Here is a 12,534-nt window from a genome sequence, read left to right as displayed (position 1 = left end):
CGATTTTCAAGATGGAAGAGCAAGCGAATGCCTCAGATTCACGGTGTCGAACGTAGCTACTAATAGTGATCCGAATTTCTTCATATAGCATCAGTATCTCCTACCACAGTGATATCCCCTACCATAATGTGATTCCCTTTCCTTACCACGATAATGCTTGAGAATTAAGAAATCCGAATCGATAATATGTCAATATTTATACTAATATTGACCTTGTCAGATCCGTAATGTGCACAAAAATAAGCTGAAATATTATCAATATTGATCGCATAAGGTTGTAAAAACATTAATGTGTACTGACAATATTACCGATCAATATTATTGATCGTATAAGATCCACATTAGAGTTGTAATAAAATATGAATTTCTTATTATATAAAATAACATGAAATCACTAATAATTATATATGGAAAAATTAAAAATTGAATGCTTAAAAATTATTTTATTCTTTTTCAGTTATCTGTATATTTTTTATCGATGCTATTAATTGATAAGTATACATGTAATATATAAATTGAAATATTGATTACAAATATATTTAATCTTTAGTTAGTTACACAAAAATACGTCGTTAATCGTGCAGAATTTCTATTCCAAAAAATAAAATAAGAAAAATAAATAAATATATACAATAAAAAATATTTTTTATTTTAAGCAATAAAGTTACGCAAATCTAAGAACATAACTTTTAAAATATTATAAAAACAAGATGAATCGCAGCGACCTTGCACTATTAATTGAAAGTTAATAATAAGAACAACTTAGATTCCTGATATATTCAAAAGACCAGTATGATAAGTATGCGGGAAAGGTGATCTTGAGGCTCTTCTGGTTTGGTAGAAGGTATAGAATAATGCTGATGCTTTTCATTTAGTGACAGCACAAATGTTTTTTAATCTTTGTTATTCATTGAATGTTAAGAAAGATAGAATTCTAAAAAAAATTATATAAACTCATATTATATATATCCAAAAGAGTATATCTATTTATATGAATTAAATTAAGTATACGAAATATCTTCTTTACTCGGCTGTATCTTTCTTTGCATCTTCTATTGTCTATAAATAAACGATTTCATGTTAATTCTCAGCATGATTAATCTATCGATTTTATTGTATTTATTTTGTACCTCATCAGATTTTAAAGTGAACAGTTCTTCTTTCGTTGTCCTCTTGAAAAAATCTAGCTGTGATTAATAAACAATAATAGACGAATAAAACATACTATATTAGAATAATAATGATATATATAGATATATAATGATAGTATAAAAAATTTACCTTATTTAATATAATAACAACGATACATAATAATATTAGACCTAATGAAACTGACACAAGTACAACCAAAAGTTGCAATTTCTGCGTCTTCGTTGTATTATGAAATTCTGTCGTGACATTCGTATTGTGTCTACAACATAAATGTTCCTTAAACTGCAGTATCTTTCAGAATTTACGAGATAATTAATAATCAACATTTTGACAACTTTTAAAAATATTTACCTCTCGTTCATCCTAAAAATCCTATTTGCCGGTTTTATGATTTCGACATAAGCATCTGTGCTGATTTTCACAATCTTCATTTCGTTAAACAAATTAAAATGATCTTAAAATAATTATGCGCGTTAAAAAAATGATAGAGAATGGCAATCGTAGATTACGTATAAAAATATTTCTTTTTTTTGTTCAATCATTACCTTTGAGCTTTGTGGTATTGAGAATTAATCTCATCACTAATTTCCCGATATCCTGTTGTGTTTTTAACGCATTCAGATCACAGTATATCGTCGAACAGTTCACACCATATGTCGAACAGTTCACGTATACGATATCGCGTTCTTGGATTGTTAGATTACCGTTCGAATCTTTGGACGTCGTCATTCTCAAAATGTACAATGTTTGTAAGATATGAGCACCAAATGTTATTATGTAATTGTCCGCATTTCTTTTGAATACATCATGCGTCGCATTTTGCAGCGTTTCGTTATTATAGTCTAGATTATATAAATTAGATGCATCTGACGCTGTCTCTCCTAAAAATTCCTGCTGCATATTCATCAGATTCACTCCATTTGATAAGCAGTCGTAATATTTTCCAGATACATAAATCTGGAAAAATTGTTAGACACCTCGCATGTAGGAAATCGTTAAGAATCGTTACATATGTATATATGATATTATATGTGTTACTGTGATATTTTACAGGATTATGTACATATACATATATATTATTTTACGACATTTATTTTAAGTATTTTAACTGAATAACTTGAAAACAAAAAATTTTTGAGAAAAATGTTTTAGAGAAAAATTTATATATCACTTTAAGTGGGGCATAAAAAGACTTATATAATTTAAGTTTGACTGGCGAATCGTATTAAAAGTCACTTCTTTTTTTAGATAAAAACACTTAATTTTTTTACATAAATAATTTTCCTCAATATTCTACGTATTAAAGTATAAAAGTAATGTCATAAAATCTGGTCATTTCCATTAAAATTAATTTTGACAACTTTTTGATTGTCATCCTTTATATATACATTTATCGCATGTACACTACAATTTCATTATTTATTAAAATTTTTTTTTATGTTTTGTTATCAAATTATTTATATCAAAATGATTAAAATAAATTATTTTTATATAAAAATTAGATATTAATGTGAGTTTAATACTCACTCGCGGCTTATACAAAAATATAGGAGAATCTGAGTTGTGTATAGCCGTTGGTAGATTGACGATAAGTCGCGCCTCTTCTATAGGTGTCTCACCGAATTTCATTATTTGATAAACGTGTTGAAAAACTATATTTGATCGATCACTATCCAAATTAGGTAGATAATAACTTTTCTCAATCGCTTTTCTGCAACACGACACAGCTGTCATCATCAAAGATTCATTACATATTCTTTCTTTTTCCTGAAGTATACTGACCCATTTAACAATAAAAAAGCTTCACTTTGTAAAATCAACGGTAATTTAATCATATGCGTGCCATTATTTGTGTTGCGAGTTCGTATCTCCGTAAAGAACTCCAGAACTTGTCCATGCAAAGAACCGTTGGTCAGATGTCTCATATCTAAATCGAGTTTCACAACTTTCTGTAAGAAATTTGTTAAATTTCTCGAGAGAAAGATTTTCATTTTTTCTTAAGAAATTTCATTAAAATAATAGAAGAAAATTTAATTATTAATTAAATCTTTTATTGAATCATATTGATTCTGTGATGTTTAATAACATTTATAATTAAGTCATACATAGCCTATAGTTATGGCTAAAATGGTCAAGCCAGCGTTTCTACCTGCTCATCTGTTCCAAATGGGTTGCCAACGTTGCAAATAACCGTCAGGATATCTTCGTCTGTGTCTTCTTCACAAAATGATAAGATACTACGAAGTACTATCTCCTTCGGTAGAGTAAACACGATTGTTGTAAGATATGCCGGCTCAGCATAATTCTTTAAATGTGTTTCTAAAGTGATGTCATTGGAACCAATTATCCAAGTATTATTTTCCCTATATTTTATTAAGGTAAACGTAAACAATTGCTCGAAGAAATTCAATATTGCACTCGATGTTAAATGTCACTTGCCTGACCCCCCAAAGTTTCATCGTTCCATGTATGTTGGAATTGCAGACTCTATCCTCTCCGCATTCAATGTCGAAAGGAAGCAAAACGTGCACGCTCATCATTTTATTATTTTTGCTTTCAACAGGGCAGGTCTTACAAAATTCAAATGAATCATTGTACGTAAAATCATGAGATGCATAAATGGTAATCGGTTCAATAAAATCTTGAATATCATTCTACAAAATATCATCGTTATTAAAAATCATCGTTATTAAAAATCAGGCGTTAGATTTTGTAAGTATCAATGTTTGCTGTATTTACCGAAAGAGTAATAGTAGCATTCACACACGTATGAATGGAAACATCCATTGAGTACATTTCTAATGAAGTCTCTTTAGTACGTTTGTATTTTTGGTCCATAATAAGAGAGACTTTGAAAGCTGCAAATTTTTTTTATAAATTGAGATTTATGTAATTATTACCTATGACGCTTCCTAACATACCATGTATATTTGTAATGTTGTAGTTTTGATATTCAACACACGCTTCAACTAAAAAGTTACTTATGTTCCTTTGTAAAGTGCTTGGAATGGTATATACAGTTAAATTTGTTCTTACAATGGGTTTACTCCGAAGTACTATGACATGTCCTGATTTATATGCGCCTACCGCGATGTCTGCGTACCTATATATATAAACGACAAAGATATAGATACTGACTTTGGAAATAATTTAACGTAAAATAATCGTAATTTTTAATCAAAATATTATTTATATATTTAAATATTAGCATATGTAGTTATTTATTTGCAACCCTTAATATCTTATATATTTATCTGGTTCATTCAAAATTAAAGAACAACGGTTCAATATTTTAAAAAATTACTGCTTTACTAATTGCTATTATTAATTTTAAGAATGAAAATAGTTCAGAATTAACAACAATTTAATAAAATTCCTCCAGACTTAACTAAAATATAACAAAATGCAAATAATGAATTCCTTTTAACTATATAAATACAATTTAATATAATGAATAAATCAAAGTTGCATAATAATTTACTAACCCATTGTTATCAATATCGATCGGTTCAGATATCGAAAATCCAAACGTTTGTATGTTCATTCCTTTCGTCGAAGGATTATGACTAAAAGATTGCATTGTGATCCTTTGTGACATTGTAGGTCTTACTTTATCTTTTAAACTTGTGTCGCCATTGTAAATATAAATTGCTCCGGATTCTTCCCAAGGAGCGCTTACTATAATATCTGAAATTCAGCAAAAATAGCGCATTTATTTTTATAATGAGCTTTCTGACGCTGAAATGTTTTTAAATTAATTACAGCTTTGATTAATTACCACAAAAATCATCTCCATCCACATCACCGACTGCTACTGCGTAACCGAACTGTGCATCTTCTCTGGCACCTTTTAGAATCGTGGCTGCTTCGAACTCTTTCTATATCAAAATAAACAATTTAACAAAATATATATTATTTATTTTTATAATTTCTGAGCTAAATAGAACTAAAGCGGCTTATTTAGAAATTGATAAAATTATACATACTAGAATGTATTGGAGAGTTTTGGTTCATACAATAATAAAATTTATACCTTTGAGCTGCCCAGATATATGTGAATTCTGCCGTTATCATTCCCCCAATGTGGAGCTCCGACAACAAGGTCGTATAGACCGTCGTTGTTTAAATCACCGCTGGCTAAGCTGGCTCCAAAGAATTCGCCGATGTCACTGCCACGAAGATTCGTAACTAGGGGTATAAAATCTCCGTCCATATCAACTATAACAACCTATCATATAACGTTTAATATCACATGCTATGATCTCCTCTTCCCGGAAGAGATGGAACGTTTTTCCTGAATAAATAATATAAATGGAATGCTTTACCTGCCCTATGTAATTCCATCCTGGATCCGCACAAGCGTAAAGGGGTTGATTTCGGTGGAAATAATATCCTGATGTTACCGCATAGCCTATTATGATATAGAGCTTAATCAAATTCTGTTTTCGTATATATCATGCCATAGAAATTTTATTTGTTACATAGAATTCGTACCAAATTTTGATAGATCATCATATATCGGTATATTATCTGTAGTTTTTCTATAAATCTCATTAAACCTGTACATCCGAAAACGTCCTATATTGACACTACCTATAATGTTGTCATTTGGTCTTCCAACAATACGGCTTATTGATCTATATTGTTTCTTAAAAAAAAAAAGCCGTAGACAAATGGCAATAATATTTGACTAAATGATATTAATATTATATTGAAAGAATGAGAATTAATGATTTATAATAATATATTAAATTAAACAATTATAATTACGTACCTGTAAATAAGGTATCCGTAAAGATACCGCAAAGGCAACGGAGAAACCATGGATTGGATCATACCATGTATTTTTGCTGAAATCTAATAAATGTAATATTATATGTGATCCTTAAATTTATTTTTAAACAAAAAAATATATTATAGACGAATCAATATAAGATATATATTAAAACAAAAATCGATTGTTAAAAAAAAAATTAAGGGCCGATTAAGCCTATTTGCAATAATTTGCAAATAGGCAAATTACATGCATTTTTACATGCTGCAGACTATACTGAGTAAGCAAAAATTCATCGATCATTAGCAGCCAGAGTCAAAATAATGATAAAAAAATAATTACCAAAAGATGTAATTTCAGAATTTTCCGGTTTTAATGTTACCGATGACGTTTCACCACTATAACACATGCCTTGCAAAGTATCCACGTATTTCGTACTCTTGAATGTGAATATTCTAAGAATAATACGTGGAGCACATATCTGCAATATATATAAAATATTTAATCAAGTAAAATTTATTTAAGATACATATTTAATTTTAAAATAAAAATTATATTTTTTTTAAACAAACAAAATAATTATATTTTTTTTATACAAACAAAACATTTTTTTTTGTTCAAAATGTTCGCAAAATTTTAGACTTTAAACTGTTTCAATAACGGTTGAAGAACATGTTTATAACACAAGAATTAAAAGTCTTAATATATATTTTAAACATTACATATTATAATGCATGTATTTATTTTATGTATTAATATAACTTCTAGATTCAATTTTAATAAAATATTTAAATATATTGCAAAATAAGATTCTTCTAAATTTTTGCAATCTGCAGTTATATTCTGCTAGAACATTCTACATTTCCACAAAATTCATAGCAAAATGCTTTGCATAATCTATATTTTCAGTAGATTTGACTACTTTGGAGCAATAATATTTTATTAAGGAATTGAACTCTAATTTCTTGAGAAAACTTATTATAAATATAAATGTTTAAATCATAACAACTTTAATTAATTCCCGTTATATTTTTCATGTATACCGTAAGGAAACCGCTGTACTTTTCTATCGACATTGCACCACCGAACCAAGAATGTTCCTTCTTTACATACACGTGTCTATTAAGTTGGTCTACATATACTTCTTCGTCTTTCATGAAAGTCGGTTTAATCTCTACACATGAACCCGGTAAACTGCATCGATAAACTACACCAGGTTCGTTTAAAAGTCTAAAAGTCGATTGTTTCTGCGTATAATTTCCACGAGGTGCTCCTATAAACAACCTGTTAAAAAAAATATATATATGTATATATTTCAATATTTTAAGTTTTATAAGTAATAAATAAAATAACGATTATATTTTGTTTTCTAGTCGTTTTAGAAATGTGTTTCTAAAGAAAAATTATTATATACACAAAATTATTAAAAAAAAACGTACAACAAAATTATGTAAAAAAGCTAAAGAATGTATTGTAATAAAGTAAAAAATATAAGAAAAAAAAGGAAAAAGAAACACAGAAATTGGCTAGTAAATATATTGCAACAGAATTAATTAAATTTGCGTCAATACTCGATAAACTTGATATCTTTTCTGAAATAGTTTTTGAATACTCCAAAATCTTTTTATCCCGGATAGCACAGCATGTCTCAGCAAAATCTCACAAATCTGTGATTGCTTATGATGCTGGCAACTTGCTGTAGATTTGTCTTCAACGATTTCGAATATACCGACATTGTAGCAACATGCAGACAATAATGTGTATATGTATTGCCAGCAGTTTAACAGCAAGATAGCTGCGTCAATGTTATCGTGCGTTGTCGGTAATACGACAGCATTGTATGATGCTGCATATTATTATGGCAATTTGATGCATGGCAATAGTACGAATTTTGATGATGATGAGTTTAAAGTTGTCAAATTGCTGGCAAGTTGCTACTTAATATTATCAGATCGTGAAGGCATCAAGTTGCCAACAACTGAGGACTCAGTTGCCATAATTTTGGTAACAACACATACTTAGCAATGCATGCTTAGCAAACACATGTCAACAAGACAGATACGTTGTTATCTAGGATTATCTCATTTTCTAGTATATATATAGCTCTACAAATGTTAAAATAATATATTGAATTAATACATATTACCATGAAATATTTTTCTGTAAGTCATGATGTAGCAACACTGAATAACCGAAATAACTATGTTCGAATTTTGTGTACAGATACTGATCCGCATTATTCGCACTGTTCGGATATAAAATTGGATAATTTGTATCAATGTTATACGCAGACACAATTAGCAGATTGAATAATAATGTAAATTTCATTGTCGTTGAGATGAAACACTTCGTCACGAACTTTTATCACTACATGAAAAAACAATAAGTAATTTCAAACAAATAATTAATTATGTATAAGACTGCACAATGAAAACAATATAAAATTATTTCTTATATAGTATAAAAAATGTAATATGTATATCCAACTCAGTAAAGGAATTAATAAGAAATAACGTGATAAATCACTAACTAGTTTTGAAATAATATACTATCAGAAGAACAGGAAGGATGATGATAAGATAATCGCGACAAATCACATAGTATTCGTCATTCTAATATTAATTAACATATTTTCTATTATTCATAAATGCTCTTAAATTAATACTGACAGAAGATAATATACAGCAATTAATAAATCATATTTATTAAAAATGTACTTTATTCTCAAACATAAATTTTAGTATTTAAAATAATCGTGTATTTATATTTTATGAGAACAAGCTTGTCAATAAATTTCATAAATCGAGACAACAAAATAACATACATTATTTACACAACACGTTCATATTAATATACGAGACTTAAATCAATCGTATAAAATATATATAATACACACAGTGTCCAAAATTCGCACTCACGGAATGCAGTATGTGATTCCATAACAATATTAACAATTATAAATAATCTTTATGGAAATCTTTAGAAAAATAACAAAACATATATTATGCATAAAATATAGTCTATATTATAGTTCTAGTAATTCTAATCTTTTGTTGTGTAACAATTAATAAAAGATATAGATATTTTCACAAAAAGAAAAAATCATATAATATTATATGATATATAAAATATTCATTAGATGTACTATGTTACTTGTAATTTAATTGATTACAAATTTTATATTATTATATATACATTATAAATTTAATATGTTAATATTACATATATTTTTTATTATATATAGTGTTATTTTATTACATAAAAATATGTTTTATATTTACACCATAAAGATTTTGATTAAAAATCAAGCTTCAGGCACAGTGACAGAATGATATTAGTGTTTTCTAGTTTTCATCTTTAATTATTCCTCTTTGTTTAAAATAAAGCTCTTGTTCCTTTGGTGATCGTTTGTAAAATTTATCTCTTGGATCTACTGCAGGCAGCAATGGACACTGTAAATCAAATTAGGAAGTTTTTATAAAATATATATACAGGGTGAATCAGAGTCGTTGAACCAACTTTTTACCCTATGAGAAAATAATTGACTGCACACGTTATAATTCAATTAGGTATGAAGTCGATAATTTTCTCATAGGGTAAAAAGTTGGTTCAACGACTCTGATTCACCCTGTATATGTACATACATTATACATATATATATATATATATATTTCATTATAAATAAATAAAATTAATAAAATACAATGTTATTTATGCAATTATATAATAAGTAATTGTATGAGATAGCAGATAGTTTATAAAATAGTACAATAAAGTCAACAGTAACAATTACAAAAGATAAATGACATACCCCTGAATCCTTTCGCAATTCTAATGCTTTTGTCATGGTTTGATTTAAATTCTTCTCTCTGTCCCCATGAGCAGGATGTGTCGATATCCATGGCAATTCTGGAGGTAATGTATGCATTTCTGTAAGTGTCCTCATTGTAGCCCAAAATACAACAGCTTCACGAATATCAATACAAGCCTGTACAAAGAATAGATAAATAATAGATACTCTAATTCATATATAACTGTTAATTTTTGTATAAATGCATATGAACAATAATAATAAAATGTAAAATATAATATTGAATTCTATTATGTCATTGTATAACATACTTTTGCAGCCAGTTTAAGTCCTACTTCATCAGCTTCATTCTCCAAAATTCTATGGAATGGAAGATTGTACACGACATTCACAATTCGTTCCCCTATCATATGAATTATAGCAGCTGTAATATCAGGAAATAATGCCCAAATTAATAATATAGGTATTGCTATTAAAAAGTCCCACAACAGTTGATTCGATAGTGCCTCGAGCTATTGATAAAAATCATCGATTACTTTATAAATTAACATAAAAAATATTCATGTTACTACTTACGGAATGTGATAGCAACGAATGAGCCATTTCATGGGCTAAAATAATACCTAATTGGTCGTCATTTTCGATAATTTTTAAAATGTCTAAAGATATAAAGATATTTCCACCCTATGAAGTAAAAGAAATAAAGACAAAGAAAGCAAAGTAAAAATAGTTTTTTTATAGCTAATATATTGCTGTATAATATTGATAATGTGCGTACCGGCAAGATATACGAGTTTGTTAATGGTGTATTAATAACAGTTAGAGTCCACTGTGTATCTCTCATTGATTTTAAATCTCCATTAGCTATACGAATTTTTTCAATCACTCTTACGAGTCTTTCGTAAGCTGGATGAGAATGTGGTACCAAATCTCGTTTATGAACATCTAAATGCTAAGCAAAATGTAAGATTGTTATATAATATAAACTTTTAAAGGATATTTCTTACAAACATCTGTGAAGGTTTTGAAATATGTTTTTACATTACGATATTTACGTAAGTAAATAATTTACTTACAGCTTCAAGAATCATTTTTCCTAATTTCTTCTCTTGCTCCTTGTTAAAAATTATAAATCTTAAACGCTGTGTTAATGGATCAGTTTTAAGATGAGTTATGTAGTAAATAGCCAATATAAGGCTATACAGTCCAAAACAACCTTGTAAAAAATAAAGAAATATAGATAAAATAACATATGTTATTGTAATTTAGTAATCCCTAAAGATCTTACCTAGAAATACATTGCTTCTTTCCCTAAACCATCGCTTATATTCCTCTTTTTCTTTCCCAGACTTGCGTGCCCACCATTTCTTCATACTGCGTCCCATGAGTAACGCACTAATACGTAAGACAGGACGTAAAAGCATAGCCACTAATGGTGGAACATGCAAGTTTTGTGTAGTACGAAAGTCACATTTTTGCAATTTTAAGTACTGTGGCTTTCTATGGTCAGTTTTATCTTGAATGAGAGATCTCTTATATGTCCAGGTACGATGGCAAGTTCTTATAGAGCAATTAAAAAAATAACTCTGCTGAAGGTTTTTCTGACATAAACTTCTTGATATCGCAAGCATACTGACAGAGAATAAAGCCTAAGAGGACAATAATATATCCACAATGGAAACAAAAATACAGTCTATCATAAAATATTATCATTAATTTACAAATACTATCAATAAGAACAGTTTGATATTAGTATTATAATTGTTCATTATTCCGCTTGTTGTGTGAAATAGATAATTTTTTTGAGAAAGATATTACTGTCAGACACAATTAAGTCAATCACTGTAAATTCTTACAAGTTATTAATATGTATATAAAGCTTGCTTTTATTGTCCAATATCATCTGTCAGATCGAATTTAATTTGCAGCTTTGCCTTATTCAATGAATCAATTATATCGTTCTTGTTTTAATCCCGAATAATTGGCAAGGAATAAATCATCTCCTTTAAGAAAAATATTACTGTTAGACGTATATTGTAAATTCTTACAAGCTATCAATGTTTTTTTCCAATATTATCTGTCAAACTAAATTTAATTTATAGTTTTGCTTAATTATTTGACTCACTGAATCAATACTGTCCTTATATATTTTAGTCCAGGATAATAATTTCAAGATTATGACTTGTCAGATAACTGCATATACTTGTCAAAAGTTTTAAGATATGATTGAAGTAACGGAAAGCTGAAAATGGAAAAAGATATTGATACCAAATTCATGAAAAAGATTTTATTTGCATTCATCTATATTACAGATTAAAACAAAGATATATATATAGATGTTAGTATAATCACATTGTCATTAGTCACATAAATCATTATCATACCCAATATAATTTAATCCAAGTGGGATTCATTATTATTCAATTATGTAAGATGACAGAGTAAATATTTAGTTTGATATGTTCCATTTAAAATTTGATAGAAATGTATTCAATTAACGCTTTTCCGTAAAAATTAGAGTTTGAAAAGTAAAAATTGTCTTACGATAGCGTAAAAACATATAAGTCCTAAAAGTGATAATTGTGAAGGTTAGGAAATCTAACGAAATGCAGCGACGTGAGCTGACAGAGCATGCGCCGTGATATATTAAAAAAAGTTTACACAAAAATACAATACATCGATTGAATGTATTTTTATCGAAATGTAAGTGGAACGGGTCAAACTAACATTTATCTCTCATAAGATTTATTTTCTTTTTCAACAATTATATGAATATAAATATATATGTGTATATATA

General features: G+C 28.1%; 2 protein-coding genes across 4 annotated transcripts; both read right to left on the bottom strand.

Annotated features, from left to right (window-relative positions):
- Positions 1 to 970: 970 nt before the first annotated feature.
- LOC108758041 (integrin alpha-PS3) lies at positions 971 to 7,171 on the bottom strand. Of its 2 annotated transcripts, XM_018502780.1 has the most exons (18): positions 6,970 to 7,171; positions 6,269 to 6,407; positions 5,927 to 6,009; positions 5,647 to 5,800; positions 5,478 to 5,563; positions 5,186 to 5,380; positions 4,931 to 5,030; positions 4,638 to 4,839; positions 4,074 to 4,255; positions 3,892 to 4,010; positions 3,592 to 3,806; positions 3,302 to 3,515; positions 2,935 to 3,101; positions 2,680 to 2,863; positions 1,698 to 2,109; positions 1,504 to 1,606; positions 1,282 to 1,434; positions 1,131 to 1,187 (listed from the first exon to the last, which is right to left on the bottom strand). In XM_018502780.1, exons 1-17 carry the CDS (start codon positions 7,081 to 7,083, stop codon positions 1,323 to 1,325), a joined length of 2,781 nt encoding a protein of 926 aa, XP_018358282.1. In that variant the 5' UTR covers positions 7,084 to 7,171; the 3' UTR covers positions 1,131 to 1,187; positions 1,282 to 1,322. The 2 variants fall into 2 exon arrangements, with proteins under 2 accessions (XP_018358283.1, XP_018358282.1); XM_018502781.1 differs by lacking the exons at positions 5,647 to 5,800; positions 5,927 to 6,009; positions 6,269 to 6,407; positions 6,970 to 7,171 and adding an exon at positions 971 to 1,059 and having other exon boundaries at positions 1,282 to 1,411; positions 5,186 to 5,340; positions 5,478 to 5,558.
- Positions 7,172 to 9,241: 2,070 nt separating this feature from the next.
- Positions 9,242 to 11,967, bottom strand: LOC108758042 (metalloendopeptidase OMA1, mitochondrial). 2 transcript variants are annotated; one of them, XM_018502782.1, is made up of 9 exons: positions 11,863 to 11,967; positions 11,594 to 11,740; positions 11,026 to 11,386; positions 10,814 to 10,953; positions 10,516 to 10,689; positions 10,314 to 10,421; positions 10,049 to 10,249; positions 9,738 to 9,914; positions 9,242 to 9,378 (listed from the first exon to the last, which is right to left on the bottom strand). In XM_018502782.1, the coding sequence occupies exons 3-9, from the start codon at positions 11,366 to 11,368 to the stop codon at positions 9,271 to 9,273; spliced, it is 1,251 nt and encodes a 416-aa protein (XP_018358284.1). In that variant the 5' UTR covers positions 11,369 to 11,386; positions 11,594 to 11,740; positions 11,863 to 11,967; the 3' UTR covers positions 9,242 to 9,270. The 2 variants fall into 2 exon arrangements, with proteins under 2 accessions (XP_018358284.1, XP_018358285.1); XM_018502783.1 differs by lacking the exon at positions 11,594 to 11,740.
- Between the last annotated feature and the right edge of the window lie 567 nt (positions 11,968 to 12,534).

The sequence above is a fragment of the Trachymyrmex cornetzi genome, unplaced genomic scaffold (assembly GCF_001594075.2).
Source record: "Trachymyrmex cornetzi isolate Tcor2-1 unplaced genomic scaffold, Tcor1.1 scaffold15, whole genome shotgun sequence".
In the NCBI taxonomy this organism is placed as follows: domain Eukaryota; kingdom Metazoa; phylum Arthropoda; class Insecta; order Hymenoptera; family Formicidae; genus Trachymyrmex; species Trachymyrmex cornetzi.
Note: the sequence above shows the minus strand (reverse complement) of the source record. Positions and strands in the feature narration are given on the sequence as shown.